Consider the following 18,731-nt stretch of genomic DNA (forward strand, 5'->3'; position numbering starts at 1 on the left):
GTCTTACAAGGCTTCTGCAGCGCGTTCAGCAGCACCAGAGAGACGGGACACAGCATGCTGCAATCTGATTGGCTGTCAGTCCTCTACGGCTATACGCGACTGGCCCCCGCGTGACAGGCGGAGATACTGTCCACTATACTAACGAGGATTGGTGCATTGCCCTATTCAACCATGTGCAGACTGAGCCTTATGCCCTAACCTGACATGCACCTCCCCCAAAATGTAACTATGCGTCAATGCAATGCATGGGCTTAATTGACAAAGACAATAGATTATTTGCAAGACGATAAAGAGAAGGTCTGAACCCATGCAAACAAAATCCACCACCTCCTCCCCACGAATAGCACATACATAGATACATTGTCTGGTCCTGAAACCATAGAACCAGATTTATGTTTGAACCAATTTTCTTCTATTGATTTTCCTGAACTGACCTTATTATAAATTCAGAGGAACTGCACTAGACTGGTTTGAATCATATTTATCAGATAGATTTCAGTTTGTTAACGTCAACAATGACCCCTCCATGCACATGCAAGTTAGTCATGGAGTTCCTCAAGTTTCTGTCCTTGGACCTATACTCTTCACCTTATATATATATATATATATATATATATGGGTGGTTATGGTGTATTCACCAGTGTCAGGTCAGGTCAGTCAGGTCAGAATCGTCTGGCAGACAATGATTGAGTTAGTGTTTTGATTCTATGAGCCTCTAAGATATACCCTGTAAACAGAATGCTGTGCTTGTGTTGCCTATTGATGAACAGTTCTGACTTGCAGTGCCTGCTCTCAGTTTCAAGTCAATGTCATTGCCACATAAAAGATTAACATTTCAAATTTTTCAAAATATGTTTGGTAGTTAAGAGGACCAAAGAAATATCCTTTAATGTCTACAGTTTTTGGTTCTTTGATTGGATTTGATAAGGATTTGCAGGCCAGCAACCCCTTTGATGGTTGCCCCCACATCAATCATCAAAGAAGATTTTCAAGAAGCAACCGTTTCCATGGCGACTGCACAACATGGCGGCCCCTGGGGGTTTATCAGGTTGACTTCTATATGATGCACATCATTGCGGAGCATACACGAATCCTGAGCTAGGCAGCTACTATACACATGTTGCACTGATAGCTACAGTGATCACTGTCTGAGACTGAGGTTGGTCTCTTGACCAAATGAAGAAAATCAATCAAGGATTTCAGATTCATTAGATAATGTGTGATATGCTTGAGGGAATTAATGAAATGTAGATCGTTTAAATGAGTAAAAGTACATAAGCATCAACAAAATATAAGTCTATGTGTCAGTAAGGTCATAGTGTGAAATCTTATAATCTTGATAACACAGGCACCGACATTCTGTGATTAAGCATTGGATTGTTGCGTGTTTTTCATGTGTTCAATGTGATTTTACACTGCCATTAAAGGTTTCATATTTTAATTTCACTCACAGATTCATGGCTATTGAGCAGTGCTTTGTGAGTGTTGGTCGAATACGGTCACTGGCTGTATTCGACAAAGCATTGCAAAGCGTTGCAAAGCGTTGCAAAGCGACGTAGAGTTGCCTTGTAGATTTGTAGACAACAAGACCATGCCGTTCCACGGAGAATGAACGTGACGTACAACAACAATAACAATGCTCTTTGAATGAAACATTGTAGACCGGCTACAGTGGGATTTATAATGATTCATTTTACCTGGTTGGACTTAAGCTGTGCATATTCTTTTTTATGCCACTCGCGGAGATGGGACGTCATGTTAGATGTATTCGCCAATCTTGCAACTACTTTCTTGTTGCATAGTTTGTAAGTAGGCTCTCGGTCGTCCTTTATGGATCCATCCGGTTGTTTTGGGTAGCTAAATAACTCCCAAACAAATGAACGGAGTCGCTTGGCCGGAGGATAAAGAGGTGGTGAAGTAGGGCACACCGGGTCAACCGGGCCCGCAGGTAAATCTGCCTCTGGTTCGAAGTCTGCCATCATCAAGCCATGCTTTTTTCATGTGGGTCTCGCGTGTGTTTACCAAAACTACCTTTTTGATTGGACTGTCACTGAACCAACTAAAAGACCCTGACCATGCAGCCTGCCCTGAACTGAATGGAATATACACAGGTAGGAAACGCTTTTTCAATCTACTGTTGCAGCTGTAAAATTAGATTATAATGTGACAGAGTGACGACTGACCACCACTGATCTTAATGTGAACGTGAAGTGAAATGTTTTATTTGTGAGTTCCCTACTCGTATAAAATAATTAATGAATTACCGTCACCGTGAGCTTGGAAATCTTGCGGTGTCACCAATGTGTTTTTACACCACCGTGGTATACCGAAATAAGGTATACCTTTTCACCCCTAGTCACCTGTGACTGGACATTCCTCAACGCAATGTAATTAATTTGTAAGTTTTTGTAAGTAAAATAATAAAGTGGATGGGCTTTAAAAAATGATTCCTGATGAGAAAACTAAATTTCTAACTCACTCTCACGGTCTCATTTCTTAACTCTTATTAAATAAAAACATATGTGGACGTCGGTCAAAGTCTTAGGATTCTCACAATGTGTCTATTTCTCAGATAGGAGTTATAGATTTTGAGTTAGAAGCATTTGTTTGAGGGGTGGTCTGAATAATAGAATGTTACCAGCAAACATATAATGAGCCTTTATTTTGAAAATAAAAATAAACAACCCTCCCTCATTGTAATAGAATGTCACCAGGAAGTCTGTACAAAGCCTGGTTTTTCTAAATAGACCCCCCAGATGGTTACAGGACGTTCCCAGGGAGCCGGAAAAAGAGTGGATTTTCAAAATAAAACTCCCAAATAGTTACAGGATGTTCCTAGGAAGATTTAAAAAAGCTAGATTTTCAAAATAAACCCCCCAAATAGTTACAGAATATTCCGAGGAAGCCTAAAAGATGCTAGATTTTCAAAATAAAACCCCAAGATGGTTAAAGGATGTTCCCAGGGAGTCGGAAAAAAAGTGGATTTTCAAAATAAAACCCCCAAATAGTTACAGAATGTTCCCAGGAAGCCTGAAAGATGCTGGATTTTCAAAATAAAAAGCCCAAATAGTTACTGAATGTTTCCAGGAAGCCTAAAAGATGCTGGTATTTCAAAATAAAAGTCCTGGATGATGACAAGACCTTACCAGGAAGCCCGAAGGAGTCTGGATTTTCAAAATAAAATCCACAAATAGTTACAGGATGTTCCCAGGAAGCCTGAAAGAGGCTGAATTTGTAAGATTAAATGCCATGGATGGTGATAGGAGTTTCTCTCTGTCTCTCTGAAATTGGTCAAGTCACTCTGTCACCGACCTAGATCATGCATGATTATAAAATCAAGCAGCTTTTGGAAATGTCTTTCGCTCTCACCATCTCTCTCTCTCTCTATCTCTCTCTCTCTCTCTCTCTCTCTCTCTTAAACATAATGTCTCTCTGAAATTGGATTTCATGTGAACTTGGATAATATGTGTCTCTGTGCGGAGGAGCGGCGTCCAAAAGGCACCCATTCAAAATGTCTCAGCAGGAGAGATTTTCTAGTTGTTTGTTACCCTGCTGGCAAACTGTTCAAGATGTACCCTGCCTCTAATGTCAACTGGGAATGGCAACCCTGAAGGTTTAGCAATATAGACATTGGATGGACAAATAAACCAACCATTCTAAACCCCTTTTTCTGATGTATCATATAAGTGAGGCTTTCTCTGTAGTATCTGGCAGCATGAGTTGTCCACGTTGTGTCTGCTATGTCCCTTCCTGGTATGCTGTAAGCCTGTGTGTTTCCCACCACCGTACCTATTACTGTCTTTATTCTATTTGCTAACACCCTGGCTAATATTTTATATTGAGAAAATGTTGCTACCTTTGTTAAACACATTAGAAATGTCTATTAAATTTGTTTGGGTCATGACATTTTTCAGAATCTTTCTGCTGACATCATTTCTGAACACATTATTTTTTGATATGTCAGTGCTACATTTAAATCACCCATCAGTAGGCTACAGTTCTTTCATTGCACCATTTTTCAAGTTCTTTAAAAAATATCTTTCTTTCACATTCTGCATTTGAAGCATACACATTTATTAATCTATATCTATCGTTCATTGGAGACACATGGAGTTATGAAGAATACACACACGTGGCCAGCTCCACGCAAAGTGCCTTTGTATGACGCTGGTGATCATTTACAATGCGCACACACCAAACACCTGTCACATGAAAACATGCCTCACATGAACAACAAGGTGAAAGCTCGCGCGGTGTTTGTGTGAGTAGAGTTGATGATCGTGCTTTTGTTGGATGTGTTTAGCTTCATGTGTCCTACGACTCTCGCTGCTGGTTAAAGTCAGCCGACGTGATCTTAAAAGATGTGCTCGATGTTCTCGACCATGAGGTTCAGTCCTCGGAGAATGAAAACAACCCAAACGCTCATCAGAACACGGTGTTTGTTTTTCGTAGTTTCTGTATTGCGAGTGTTGTTTATCTGTGTGTGATCCACAGATGATCTGTCTGAACTGTGTTGAGTGTGAACATGACACGTGTGACGAGGCAAATTTGGAAAACGAACTAAACGTCTTCATTGTCGAACAAAGTGTTGTGTATTTCTTCTCTTCTGTAAGAGGACTACGTGCTTTGAAGTTTCACCAACAATGTGGTCTAGCAGGCAATTGAGGACGTTTCAGGAAACATCATTCAAAATAAAAGTGCTATTTCGTGTCAGGATCGTCTTCAGACAAAACCACTTAGTTGTGGGGCTAAATATAAATGTGAGTAAAATCCCACCATGGGAGTAGATATACGCTGTGCTCCACATAAAAACGTCTCACTTAAAGGTGGTGACGCTACCCACTATGCCACTGATCTGGCTGAGGAGCATTATCACCTTTATGTTCTGATGACTGTGAAGTCTGCGAACCACTCACCATGTGTTATTGTTTCAGTGAAAACGCCCAGGTAAACTTGTGACACTCACAACTTAACTGTACACTCGGCATTATCGTTCTTACATCACACATTTGGACCCTGCTGCTGTGTTTACCACCCAAGAGGCTTCTTTAGTTCTAACAGTCTTGTGGGAGGTTTTGGGTATTTTACCACTCTAGGATCTTCACCTATCCTCAGAGTTGTTGTGTTGAACATGCAGGTTGTTTAACCTCCCACCAACCAGTGGAGTGTTGGAGCTTCTTGAGTACAGGTGTGAATAGCTGATGATACGTGTAAGCCCTTGACCCACCCTGCTATGGTGTGACGCATTAGGGTCACAAGCAATCTCAGGATAGGCAAAGGGCCACAGAGGTGAAATAGCTGAATTCTCCCACTACTATGTTAGAACCTAAAGGAGGATCTAGAAAGAGAAGTGACCTGTTTTCAAGAAACCAAAGCAAGCCTATGCACACATGTGTGCAGAGGCATACTGAGATGATTCTGATACTGAGATGTTTTACGTTGAGTTACAAGAGAGTGGATGTCACCCACAAAGAGGAACTGACAGTTCAATAGTGCAAAGCGAGCGCTCTACCATTTGAGCTAATTCTCCTTGGTAAACAGGTCTTCTGTGGTACATCATGGATCGATGCCCACATTCTCCAGAAAAGTCTCAATATCTTAATTTTACTCTGGTAGAGCAAGTTTGGAAATTCCGTTTGTACAAGAACAGTGGATTTATTTGCAATGAGATTTTGCTCCCCTCAGAAAACTGATTTGAGTTTATGGTGGAGTATAGTCTGAGTTGAGGCAGATGACCGCCCACATTGAGTCTGGTTCTAGAGGTTTCTCTCTGTTAATGAGGGACTTTTTCCTCCACAGTCTCCAAAGTGCTGCTCATTGTGGGAACTGTTGGGTTTCTCTATATTTTGATTTTAAGGTCCTGACCTTCTATGTAAAGTGCCTTGAGATAATGTATATTATGATTTGGCGCTATACAAATAAATTGAATTGAATTGAATTACACTAACGAGGATTGGTGCATTACCAAAATCAACCATATGGAGACTAGGGTGGCGCTGTTCTGTTAAAGATAAGTCATTGGTTGTGTTGTCTTTGTACAGTGACCACCATGAATGTTGTAATAGTGGTTCCTCGATAACAACAATTTCCTAACACTCATGCAGTTTTGAATCTCTCCTCTGAAATCTCAAAGGACTCCTAGTAGCAAATTCTTGGCAATGAGATTTGGCTCCCCTCAGAAAACCGCTTGGTGGTTGTGGTGTATTTACCAGTGTCAGGCCCTGGGGATTCACTGTTTATCAGTTTTCTTAACACGTGAAAGGTCCTCAGCTCAAAACTGGGCAGAAAAAACTTCTTCTGTCTCAATTCTTTTCCAACACAGTCAGGTCAGAATCGTCCGGCAGAAAATGGTTGTGAGTTAGTCTTTTGAAAAAACACTGGCTCCGAGGATGGCTGCCGTGTCTCGAGCTCCTCACCAACTTTCTAGTGTCATTATGTTTTACTTTTTCTGTCTATTTTTTACTTTTTTTGCAGCATTCAAACCGCCCAAGCGAGCCCTATCATTCAATATGATAGAGAACAACTTTTACTCATCAGGTCGCTGGCAAACAGCAAAAAACCACCACGACCAGCAAACAACAATAATGGCGAGTATCCGTGGTTACCTGTTGACGCTTTACCTGCGTGGCGCAGGAGACAAAGACAGCGAGGATCCTAGGCGAGGGTCCTAGTCAGGCTGAGGAAACACGAAAACCGTTCTCCTCTACCGAGCTTACTTCTGGCAAATGTCCAATCCCTGGATAATAAGCTGGATGAACTCCGAAGCAGGATGGCGTTTCAACGGGACATTAAGAACTGTAACGTTATGGTTTTCACGGAGACTTGGCTTGACCCCTCAATCCAGGACGCCGCCATTGTCCCGCACGGCTTCTCCATTCATCGCCAGGACCGGACAATAAACTCAGGGAAGAGTAAGGGAGGGGGTGTCTGCTTTATGATTAACAACAACTGGTGCTCAGGTGTGGAGATCATTTCTTCGGACTGTTCTCCCAGCTTAGAGCACATCATGATCAGATGCCGGCCTTTTTACCTGCAGAGGGAGTTTACATCTGTAGTTCTAACAGCAGTGTATGTGCCGGCGCACGCTGACAACAACACAGCGCTGGAGGAGCTGTATGGAGTTATCGAAAGGACAGAGACTTCAAGGCCGGAGGCTGCCTTTATTGTGGCCGGGGATTTTAACAGCACCAACATGAAGAAAGTCCTGCCGAAATACTATCAACACGTCAGCTGCCCCACGCGTGGTGGAAATACACTGGATGATATTCCAAGAATAAAGTTTCAAATGGTTTTCATTGTCTGTTACACAAATAAACTAATTCCAGAAGGACATGTTGACATTTCAATCACTCTACTCAACTTTCGAAACACCATGCAGGTGTGGATTCAGGTTTTTTATTTATTTCACTTTCACAGCAAATTCTCAACATTTTATGTAAAGAAAAATTTTCCTGAATAACATCGATATCTGTGCTTTTCTGTTCCTGCTGCACATACAGTATAAAGTAGCGTGAGCTTAACTTAGCAACACCACGAAAAAATGTTACGGTAAGGTTATAAAGTTAATGCTATTTCCATGGGACATGAATGAAAGAACGAATGTACTAGATGAATGAATGAAATAATTAATAACAACGTAATAACAAGATGGGGACACTAGTCAACGCCAGGAATGAAAGAAAAATGTTCCTCCCCGTCGGGGAATCGAACCCCGGTCTTCCGCGTGACAGGCGGAGATACTGTCCACTATACTAACGAGGATTGGTGCATTGCCCTATTCAACCATGTGCAGACTGAGCCTTATGCCCTAACCTGACATGCACCTCCCCCAAAATGTAACTATGCGTCAATGCAATGCATGGGCTTAATTGACAAAGACAATAGATTATTTGCAAGACGATAAAGAGAAGGTCTGAACCCATGCAAACAAAATCCACCACCTCCTCCCCACGAATAGCACATACATAGATACATTGTCTGGTCCTGAAACCATAGAACCAGATTTATGTTTGAACCAATTTTCTTCTATTGATTTTCCTGAACTGACCTTATTATAAATTCAGAGGAACTGCACTAGACTGGTTTGAATCATATTTATCAGATAGATTTCAGTTTGTTAACGTCAACAATGACCCCTCCATGCACATGCAAGTTAGTCATGGAGTTCCTCAAGTTTCTGTCCTTGGACCTATACTCTTCACCTTATATATATATATATATATATATATATATGGGTGGTTATGGTGTATTCACCAGTGTCAGGTCAGGTCAGTCAGGTCAGAATCGTCTGGCAGACAATGATTGAGTTAGTGTTTTGATTCTATGAGCCTCTAAGATATACCCTGTAAACAGAATGCTGTGCTTGTGTTGCCTATTGATGAACAGTTCTGACTTGCAGTGCCTGCTCTCAGTTTCAAGTCAATGTCATTGCCACATAAAAGATTAACATTTCAAATTTTTCAAAATATGTTTGGTAGTTAAGAGGACCAAAGAAATATCCTTTAATGTCTACAGTTTTTGGTTCTTTGATTGGATTTGATAAGGATTTGCAGGCCAGCAACCCCTTTGATGGTTGCCCCCACATCAATCATCAAAGAAGATTTTCAAGAAGCAACCGTTTCCATGGCGACTGCACAACATGGCGGCCCCTGGGGGTTTATCAGGTTGACTTCTATATGATGCACATCATTGCGGAGCATACACGAATCCTGAGCTAGGCAGCTACTATACACATGTTGCACTGATAGCTACAGTGATCACTGTCTGAGACTGAGGTTGGTCTCTTGACCAAATGAAGAAAATCAATCAAGGATTTCAGATTCATTAGATAATGTGTGATATGCTTGAGGGAATTAATGAAATGTAGATCGTTTAAATGAGTAAAAGTACATAAGCATCAACAAAATATAAGTCTATGTGTCAGTAAGGTCATAGTGTGAAATCTTATAATCTTGATAACACAGGCACCGACATTCTGTGATTAAGCATTGGATTGTTGCGTGTTTTTCATGTGTTCAATGTGATTTTACACTGCCATTAAAGGTTTCATATTTTAATTTCACTCACAGATTCATGGCTATTGAGCAGTGCTTTGTGAGTGTTGGTCGAATACGGTCACTGGCTGTATTCGACAAAGCATTGCAAAGCGTTGCAAAGCGTTGCAAAGCGACGTAGAGTTGCCTTGTAGATTTGTAGACAACAAGACCATGCCGTTCCACGGAGAATGAACGTGACGTACAACAACAATAACAATGCTCTTTGAATGAAACATTGTAGACCGGCTACAGTGGGATTTATAATGATTCATTTTACCTGGTTGGACTTAAGCTGTGCATATTCTTTTTTATGCCACTCGCGGAGATGGGACGTCATGTTAGATGTATTCGCCAATCTTGCAACTACTTTCTTGTTGCATAGTTTGTAAGTAGGCTCTTGGTCGTCCTTTATGGATCCATCCGGTTGTTTTGGGTAGCTAAATAACTCCCAAACAAATGAACGGAGTCGCTTGGCCGGAGGATAAAGAGGTGGTGAAGTAGGGCACACCGGGTCAACCGGGCCCGCAGGTAAATCTGCCTCTGGTTCGAAGTCTGCCATCATCAAGCCATGCTTTTTTCATGTGGGTCTCGCGTGTGTTTACCAAAACTACCTTTTTGATTGGACTGTCACTGAACCAACTAAAAGACCCTGACCATGCAGCCTGCCCTGAACTGAATGGAATATACACAGGTAGGAAACGCTTTTTCAATCTACTGTTGCAGCTGTAAAATTAGATTATAATGTGACAGAGTGACGACTGACCACCACTGATCTTAATGTGAACGTGAAGTGAAATGTTTTATTTGTGAGTTCCCTACTCGTATAAAATAATTAATGAATTACCGTCACCGTGAGCTTGGAAATCTTGCGGTGTCACCAATGTGTTTTTACACCACCGTGGTATACCGAAATAAGGTATACCTTTTCACCCCTAGTCACCTGTGACTGGACATTCCTCAACGCAATGTAATTAATTTGTAAGTTTTTGTAAGTAAAATAATAAAGTGGATGGGCTTTAAAAAATGATTCCTGATGAGAAAACTAAATTTCTAACTCACTCTCACGGTCTCATTTCTTAACTCTTATTAAATAAAAACATATGTGGACGTCGGTCAAAGTCTTAGGATTCTCACAATGTGTCTATTTCTCAGATAGGAGTTATAGATTTTGAGTTAGAAGCATTTGTTTGAGGGGTGGTCTGAATAATAGAATGTTACCAGCAAACATATAATGAGCCTTTATTTTGAAAATAAAAATAAACAACCCTCCCTCATTGTAATAGAATGTCACCAGGAAGTCTGTACAAAGCCTGGTTTTTCTAAATAGACCCCCCAGATGGTTACAGGACGTTCCCAGGGAGCCGGAAAAAGAGTGGATTTTCAAAATAAAACTCCCAAATAGTTACAGGATGTTCCTAGGAAGATTTAAAAAAGCTAGATTTTCAAAATAAACCCCCCAAATAGTTACAGAATATTCCGAGGAAGCCTAAAAGATGCTAGATTTTCAAAATAAAACCCCAAGATGGTTAAAGGATGTTCCCAGGGAGTCGGAAAAAAAGTGGATTTTCAAAATAAAACCCCCAAATAGTTACAGAATGTTCCCAGGAAGCCTGAAAGATGCTGGATTTTCAAAATAAAAAGCCCAAATAGTTACTGAATGTTTCCAGGAAGCCTAAAAGATGCTGGTATTTCAAAATAAAAGTCCTGGATGATGACAAGACCTTACCAGGAAGCCCGAAGGAGTCTGGATTTTCAAAATAAAATCCACAAATAGTTACAGGATGTTCCCAGGAAGCCTGAAAGAGGCTGAATTTGTAAGATTAAATGCCATGGATGGTGATAGGAGTTTCTCTCTGTCTCTCTGAAATTGGTCAAGTCACTCTGTCACCGACCTAGATCATGCATGATTATAAAATCAAGCAGCTTTTGGAAATGTCTTTCGCTCTCACCATCTCTCTCTCTCTCTATCTCTCTCTCTCTCTCTCTCTCTCTCTCTTAAACATAATGTCTCTCTGAAATTGGATTTCATGTGAACTTGGATAATATGTGTCTCTGTGCGGAGGAGCGGCGTCCAAAAGGCACCCATTCAAAATGTCTCAGCAGGAGAGATTTTCTAGTTGTTTGTTACCCTGCTGGCAAACTGTTCAAGATGTACCCTGCCTCTAATGTCAACTGGGAATGGCAACCCTGAAGGTTTAGCAATATAGACATTGGATGGACAAATAAACCAACCATTCTAAACCCCTTTTTCTGATGTATCATATAAGTGAGGCTTTCTCTGTAGTATCTGGCAGCATGAGTTGTCCACGTTGTGTCTGCTATGTCCCTTCCTGGTATGCTGTAAGCCTGTGTGTTTCCCACCACCGTACCTATTACTGTCTTTATTCTATTTGCTAACACCCTGGCTAATATTTTATATTGAGAAAATGTTGCTACCTTTGTTAAACACATTAGAAATGTCTATTAAATTTGTTTGGGTCATGACATTTTTCAGAATCTTTCTGCTGACATCATTTCTGAACACATTATTTTTTGATATGTCAGTGCTACATTTAAATCACCCATCAGTAGGCTACAGTTCTTTCATTGCACCATTTTTCAAGTTCTTTAAAAAATATCTTTCTTTCACATTCTGCATTTGAAGCATACACATTTATTAATCTATATCTATCGTTCATTGGAGACACATGGAGTTATGAAGAATACACACACGTGGCCAGCTCCACGCAAAGTGCCTTTGTATGACGCTGGTGATCATTTACAATGCGCACACACCAAACACCTGTCACATGAAAACATGCCTCACATGAACAACAAGGTGAAAGCTCGCGCGGTGTTTGTGTGAGTAGAGTTGATGATCGTGCTTTTGTTGGATGTGTTTAGCTTCATGTGTCCTACGACTCTCGCTGCTGGTTAAAGTCAGCCGACGTGATCTTAAAAGATGTGCTCGATGTTCTCGACCATGAGGTTCAGTCCTCGGAGAATGAAAACAACCCAAACGCTCATCAGAACACGGTGTTTGTTTTTCGTAGTTTCTGTATTGCGAGTGTTGTTTATCTGTGTGTGATCCACAGATGATCTGTCTGAACTGTGTTGAGTGTGAACATGACACGTGTGACGAGGCAAATTTGGAAAACGAACTAAACGTCTTCATTGTCGAACAAAGTGTTGTGTATTTCTTCTCTTCTGTAAGAGGACTACGTGCTTTGAAGTTTCACCAACAATGTGGTGTAGCAGGCAATTGAGGACGTTTCAGGAAACATCATTCAAAATAAAAGTGCTATTTCGTGTCAGGATCGTCTTCAGACAAAACCACTTAGTTGTGGGGCTAAATATAAATGTGAGTAAAATCCCACCATGGGAGTAGATATACGCTGTGCTCCACATAAAAACGTCTCACTTAAAGGTGGTGACGCTACCCACTATGCCACTGATCTGGCTGAGGAGCATTATCACCTTTATGTTCTGATGACTGTGAAGTCTGCGAACCACTCACCATGTGTTATTGTTTCAGTGAAAACGCCCAGGTAAACTTGTGACACTCACAACTTAACTGTACACTCGGCATTATCGTTCTTACATCACACATTTGGACCCTGCTGCTGTGTTTACCACCCAAGAGGCTTCTTTAGTTCTAACAGTCTTGTGGGAGGTTTTGGGTATTTTACCACTCTAGGATCTTCACCTATCCTCAGAGTTGTTGTGTTAAACATGCAGGTTGTTTAACCTCCCACCAACCAGTGGAGTGTTGGAGCTTCTTGAGTACAGGTGTGAATAGCTGATGATACGTGTAAGCCCTTGACCCACCCTGCTATGGTGTGACGCATTAGGGTCACAAGCAATCTCAGGATAGGCAAAGGGCCACAGAGGTGAAATAGCTGAATTCTCCCACTACTATGTTAGAACCTAAAGGAGGATCTAGAAAGAGAAGTGACCTGTTTTCAAGAAACCAAAGCAAGCCTATGCACACATGTGTGCAGAGGCATACTGAGATGATTCTGATACTGAGATGTTTTACGTTGAGTTACAAGAGAGTGGATGTCACCCACAAAGAGGAACTGACAGTTCAATAGTGCAAAGCGAGCGCTCTACCATTTGAGCTAATTCTCCTTGGTAAACAGGTCTTCTGTGGTACATCATGGATCGATGCCCACATTCTCCAGAAAAGTCTCAATATCTTAATTTTACTCTGGTAGAGCAAGTTTGGAAATTCCGTTTGTACAAGAACAGTGGATTTATTTGCAATGAGATTTTGCTCCCCTCAGAAAACTGATTTGAGTTTATGGTGGAGTATAGTCGGAGTTGAGGCAGATGACCGCCCACATTGAGTCTGGTTCTAGAGGTTTCTCTCTGTTAATGAGGGAGTTTTTCCTCCACAGTCTCCAAAGTGCTGCTCATTGTGGGAACTGTTGGGTTTCTCTATATTTTGATTTTAAGGTCCTGACCTTCTATGTAAAGAGCCTTGAGATAATGTATATTATGATTTGGCGCTATACAAATAAATTGAATTGAATTGAATTATACTAACGAGGATTGGTGCATTACCAAAATCAACCATATGGAGACTAGGGTGGCGCTGTTCTGTTAAAGATAAGTCATTGGTTGTGTTGTCTTTGTACAGTGACCACCATGAATGTTGTAATAGTGGTTCCTCGATAACAACAATTTCCTAACACTCATGCAGTTTTGAATCTCTCCTCTGAAATCTCACAGGACTCCCAGTAGCAAATTCTTGGCAATGAGATTTGGCTCCCCTCAGAAAACCGCTTGGTGGTTATGGTGTATTTACCAGTGTCAGGCCCTGGGGATTCACTGTTTATCAGTTTTCTTAACACGTGAAAGGTCCTCAGCTCAAAACTGGGCAGAAAAAACGTCTTCTGTCTCAATTCTTTTCCAACAGGGTCAGGTCAGAATCGTCTGGCAGAAAATGGTTGTGAGTTAGTCTTTTGAAAAAACACTGGCTCCGAGGATGGCTGCCGTGTCTCGAGCTCCTCACCAACTTTCTAGTGTCATTATGTTTTACTTTTTCTATCTATTTTTTAACTTTTTTTGCAGCATGCAAACCGCCCAAGCGAGCCCTATCATTCAATATGATAGAGAACAACTTTTACTCATCAGGTCGCTGGCAAACAGCAAAAAACCACCACGACCAGCAAACAACAATAATGGCGAGTATCCGTGGTTACCTGTTGACGCTTTACCTGCGTGGCGCAGGAGACAAAGACAGCGAGGTTCCTAGGCGAGGGTCCTAGTCAGGCTGAGGAAACACGAAAACCGTTCTCCTCTACCGAGCTTACTTCTGGCAAATATCAAATCCCTGGATAATAAGATGGATGAACTCCGAAGCAGGATGGCGTTTCAACGGGACATTAAGAACTGTAACGTTATGGTTTTCACGGAGACTTGGCTTGACCCCTCAATCCAGGACGCCGCCATTGTCCCGCACGGCTTCTCCATTCATCGCCAGGACCGGACAATAAACTCAGGGAAGAGTAAGGGAGGAGGTGTCTGCTTTATGATTAACAACAACTGGTGCTCAGGTGTGGAGATCATTTCTTCGGACTGTTCTCCCAGCTTAGAGCACATCATGATCAGATGCCGGCCTTTTTACCTGCCGAGGGAGTTTACATCTGTAGTTCTAACAGCAGTGTATGTGCCGGCGCACGCTGACAACAACACAGCGCTGGAGGAGCTGTATGGAGTTATTGAAAGGACAGAGACTTCAAGGCCGGAGGCTGCCTTTATTGTGGCCGGGGATTTTAACAGCACCAACATGAAGAAAGTCCTGCCGAAATACTATCAACACGTCAGCTGCCCCACGCGTGGTGGAAATACACTGGATGATATTCCAAGAATAAAGTTTCAAATGGTTTTCATTGTCTGTTACACAAATAAACTAATTCCAGAAGGACATGTTGACATTTCAATCACTCTACTCAACTTTCGAAACACCATGCAGGTGTGGATTCAGGTTTTTTATTTATTTCACTTTCACAGCAAATTCTCAACATTTTATGTAAAGAAAAATTTTCCTGAATAACATCGATATCTGTGCTTTTCTGTTCCTGCTGCACATACAGTATAAAGTAGCGTGAGCTTAACTTAGCAACACCACGAAAAAATGTTACGGTAAGGTTATAAAGTTAATGCTATTTCCATGGGACATGAATGAAAGAACGAATGTACTAGATGAATGAATGAAATAATTAATAACAACGTAATAACAAGATGGGGACACTAGTCAACGCCAGGAATGAAAGAAAAATGTTCCTCCCCGTCGGGGAATCGAACCCCGGTCTCCCGCGCGGCCTTCGAGAAAAGTTTAGCTAAACCGACCTAAACGCCTTTTAACATGCATTTCAATGATAGTGCTGAACCACAGTGTGGATGTAATATTCTTTTGGCCACTCTTCCGGCTGTGGCGCTGTTCCGACTTTTTCTATAGACTCTCGGTCCTCCGATATTTTTTTTTTTCCTTCAGGCAAACCTCTAACGGCAGACGGTCATAAAAGCGTGCATATTCACTGTCTATTGTTGATGTCATTACGTGTTCTTACAGGGGCTGTGCATCATTCAAACATGCAAGTCATTTTCATTCGTCAAAGGTAAGACACGTTGTTTTATTTTCATAAAAGTTAGCCTGCTTTCTGATAACATTAGTTCGCTGCTGCTGCTTATTCGCTTGGTTGATGCGATAGAACTGCCCGGAATTAAGTTTGGGGTAATTATGGACTAAATAATGAATGAACATCATGCTATTTGTTGAGATTGTGTGTGGTTTTTAGGTTGTTGCTTAATATCATATATTCGTCAGCGCGGTATTGACAGTAATGTCGTGTCAGCAGTTGCTTAGCACCACTCGCAGGGTAACGCAGAAGATTTGTGGTGAAATAACACGTCAAAGTATGAATGGACATGATCGTTTTATATAGTTATATGCATAGTTTTCATGACGTGACGTTAAATAGTCTTGTCAGTCCGTTTATATCAATCTTTTGTTGATAAGTTAACTATAGCCTACCTCAGCATTGCTCACTTGCTAAGAGACTGACGCTACAAACGTGTGTTGAAATTACGTGATAACATGATTGTATTTCATATTTTTGTGTATCTGGTTTTGATGTCGTGATGTTAACTCATCTTTACACCATGGATCTGTTACTCCTAAGATGTCTGACTAGTTAGGCTACATATTGCATCAACTAAAACAGCTGTACTACTAAGGGATTGATACCATCTCTTTTTTTAAAATACAAATGTGATATTAATATGTTCAAATTCATTTGGCAGAACTAGTAGTGCCAGAGTAGACTTTCAGACAAGCAGTAGATTGTCAAGAGAGTATTAATCAAGTGTAATAAGACTTTGATCTAGGCATTCACTTCTCCTACCCCCCCTCTCTCTCACACACACATAACTGCTCTCCAACTCCTGCTGCAAAGACCGTCCCACCCCCCTGTTGTTTTCGCGCCCACACACACACACACTGTGAGTAGATAAGGATCAGAGAGGTGTGATAAACTATTGTCTTGACCCTATGAACTATTTCACTGCAAGCCCCCCCACACACACACGCACACACTGTACTTCCTCCCAGACTCAGAGGTGTGAGAAACTATTGCCTTTACCCTCTGAACTATTTGACTGAAGTTCATAGAAGATAACCCAAACTTATGTTTTTACTTTATGGTAGGTCAAGATGCAGAGGGCGGTGTTCTTCCCAGGTAAACTCAGTGTTGTGTTCCGCAAGGGACCAGGTGGATTTCTCTTACAGGAACCCTCTGCAGAAGCCAGACGGATCAAGGATGACCCCACTCGTCAGGACAGGTCTGCCCTGAGAGAGGACCTCGTGCGGCAGAATGCCCTGGCTGCAGTTCGTCAGAGAGGGGGTGATGCCTCAGACAGGACGGAGGTGCTAGGAGACTACATCCTGCAGTTTGGCAAGTATAAAGGGAAGGCTTTCAGGTGGCTTTTGGAGAATGATGTTGGCTCTACATGTTACCTTGTCAAGGATATGCGTAAGGAGGAGGCTGCAGGTCGTTTCAGGCCCGAGGGGCATAGCAAGGATAGTCTACTGTCCTTTGTGAATTATGCTCTGAGTTTTGCAGAGATCCAGTCTCTCCTTGCCTACGAGGCCAGGGGAGAGGGTGTGGTGACAGCCACATCAGAGGACGACCAGCTGGTTGGCTTTGGCGACAGGGCCAAGAGCACCTGGAAGGAGGAAGAGACAAGACCCACAACCAGACCCACAACCACACCCACAACCAACAGTCCGCCTCTGCAGATTCTGCCGCTTGGAACTGAAACAGGGACCAAACAGCCCTCACATTCACACGGGCTTCCCTGGAGTGGCAGGGAAATACATTTATTGCCCATCAAAGGTGTACAGAGATAAGGGCATGGCCAAGGAGATGAGCTGGCCCGAGTTTCAGCAGTCTCCTTTCTATGAGGCTGAGAGACAAAGAACTGTGGAAGAAAGGAAGAAATGATTTCCCTGTATACCCATTGTTTGTAACCATTTTATTTCAGTATTTTATTTCATTATTGTTTATTTAATTATTGTTCTTAATGTTTCTTATTTGACTTGTGTATATGTCTCTAGACGTACAGGTTCTTTGTCTGTGTATATGTAAATAGACTACAAATTAATAGTTGTAAAACAAAGTGTACATATATTGTTTTTCTTTTCTTTTTTTCTTTTATTTATGTGTGAATGCATGAAAATGTACACACCAGAAACTAGTTTGGTTTGTTTGTTGTGTTCTTTTTTTTAAATTTTATTTATTTATTTTACAAATGTCTGAATGTATGAATGTGTGAAAGGTATATATGCCAGTATGTAGAAACTTGATCTTTTGTGCATAGTTTGGACTGTTTTGTTGTACAGATGTACTTAGTGCTCTGTTGTTAACAATCGTTTGGATGTAAATAAGTCAATGCTTCCGTCTAGTCTTCTGTATGAAAGTAAATAGATTGTAAACATGAAAAGGTTCATATGTTATTGGGTTATTATGTTAATTGTCCTGCATGGTTATATGTCTATAGATCATAGGTTCTTTAGACTTCTGTTGAGCTGAATATAGCTGTATAGTTTTTTCTTTTACTTATATTTTTTACTTACTTTAACATTATTGCATGACCAGAAACACCAGTTTTCTACTTGTCATATTAACTAGCACTGTATCTATCACTATATACTCCCCCTCCCTATGTATGTACTGTGTCATTGTCATATCTAATTGTTGTCTTAAATTATCTATATTATTTCTAAAACTTTACTTACAGTCCAATTATTTCATTTGTCATATATGCATTATTTCACATGTTCATAAATAAAACTGGAACTTTCTTTGAAATACTGCACACTGCCTTTTTGTCCTGCTTAAATAAAAACAATATAGTGGTCATAGTAGTCATGAGTCATAAGAATTAATTGTTAATCTCCACGTATTTTCAATGCTTTTTACTCAGAAATATCACGTTCAATAACACCGCGATCGGGATGCGAACCCCGTCTTTTGGGGAATCGGAAATAAATAAATAAATGAACGGACCCAGAGAGAATGCTTCGATCCTATTGGCTTGCTGGACTGGTCCAGTATTCTCGACTGGCCCCCGCGTGGCAGGCGAGAATTCTACCACTGAACCACCAATGCATGATTTTTTATAAAGGGCACCCCTTTTTTTTTTTTTTTC

General features: G+C 41.2%; 1 protein-coding gene and 1 non-coding gene across 2 annotated transcripts; one reads left to right on the forward strand and one right to left on the reverse strand.

The window, feature by feature from the left end:
- Positions 1-6,405: 6,405 nt before the first annotated feature.
- LOC138407790 (uncharacterized) lies at positions 6,406-17,517 on the forward strand. The gene is made up of 2 exons (XM_069525337.1): positions 6,406-8,262; positions 13,834-17,517. Exon 2 carries the CDS (start codon positions 16,735-16,737, stop codon positions 17,428-17,430), a length of 696 nt encoding a protein of 231 aa, XP_069381438.1. The 5' UTR covers positions 6,406-8,262; positions 13,834-16,734; the 3' UTR covers positions 17,431-17,517.
- On the reverse strand, positions 7,690-7,761 carry trnad-guc (transfer RNA aspartic acid (anticodon GUC)). The gene has a single exon. It is a non-coding gene; the product is annotated as a tRNA-Asp (tRNA).
- Positions 17,518-18,731: the final 1,214 nt, after the last annotated feature.

The sequence above is a fragment of the Paralichthys olivaceus genome, chromosome 5 (assembly GCF_024713975.1).
Source record: "Paralichthys olivaceus isolate ysfri-2021 chromosome 5, ASM2471397v2, whole genome shotgun sequence".
In the NCBI taxonomy this organism is placed as follows: domain Eukaryota; kingdom Metazoa; phylum Chordata; class Actinopteri; order Pleuronectiformes; family Paralichthyidae; genus Paralichthys; species Paralichthys olivaceus.

Coding starts and splice junctions, on each gene's coding strand:
- LOC138407790 (XM_069525337.1), top strand. CDS start 16,735: ATGCAGAGGGCGGTGTTCTTCCCAGGTAAACTCAGTGTTGTGTTCCGC.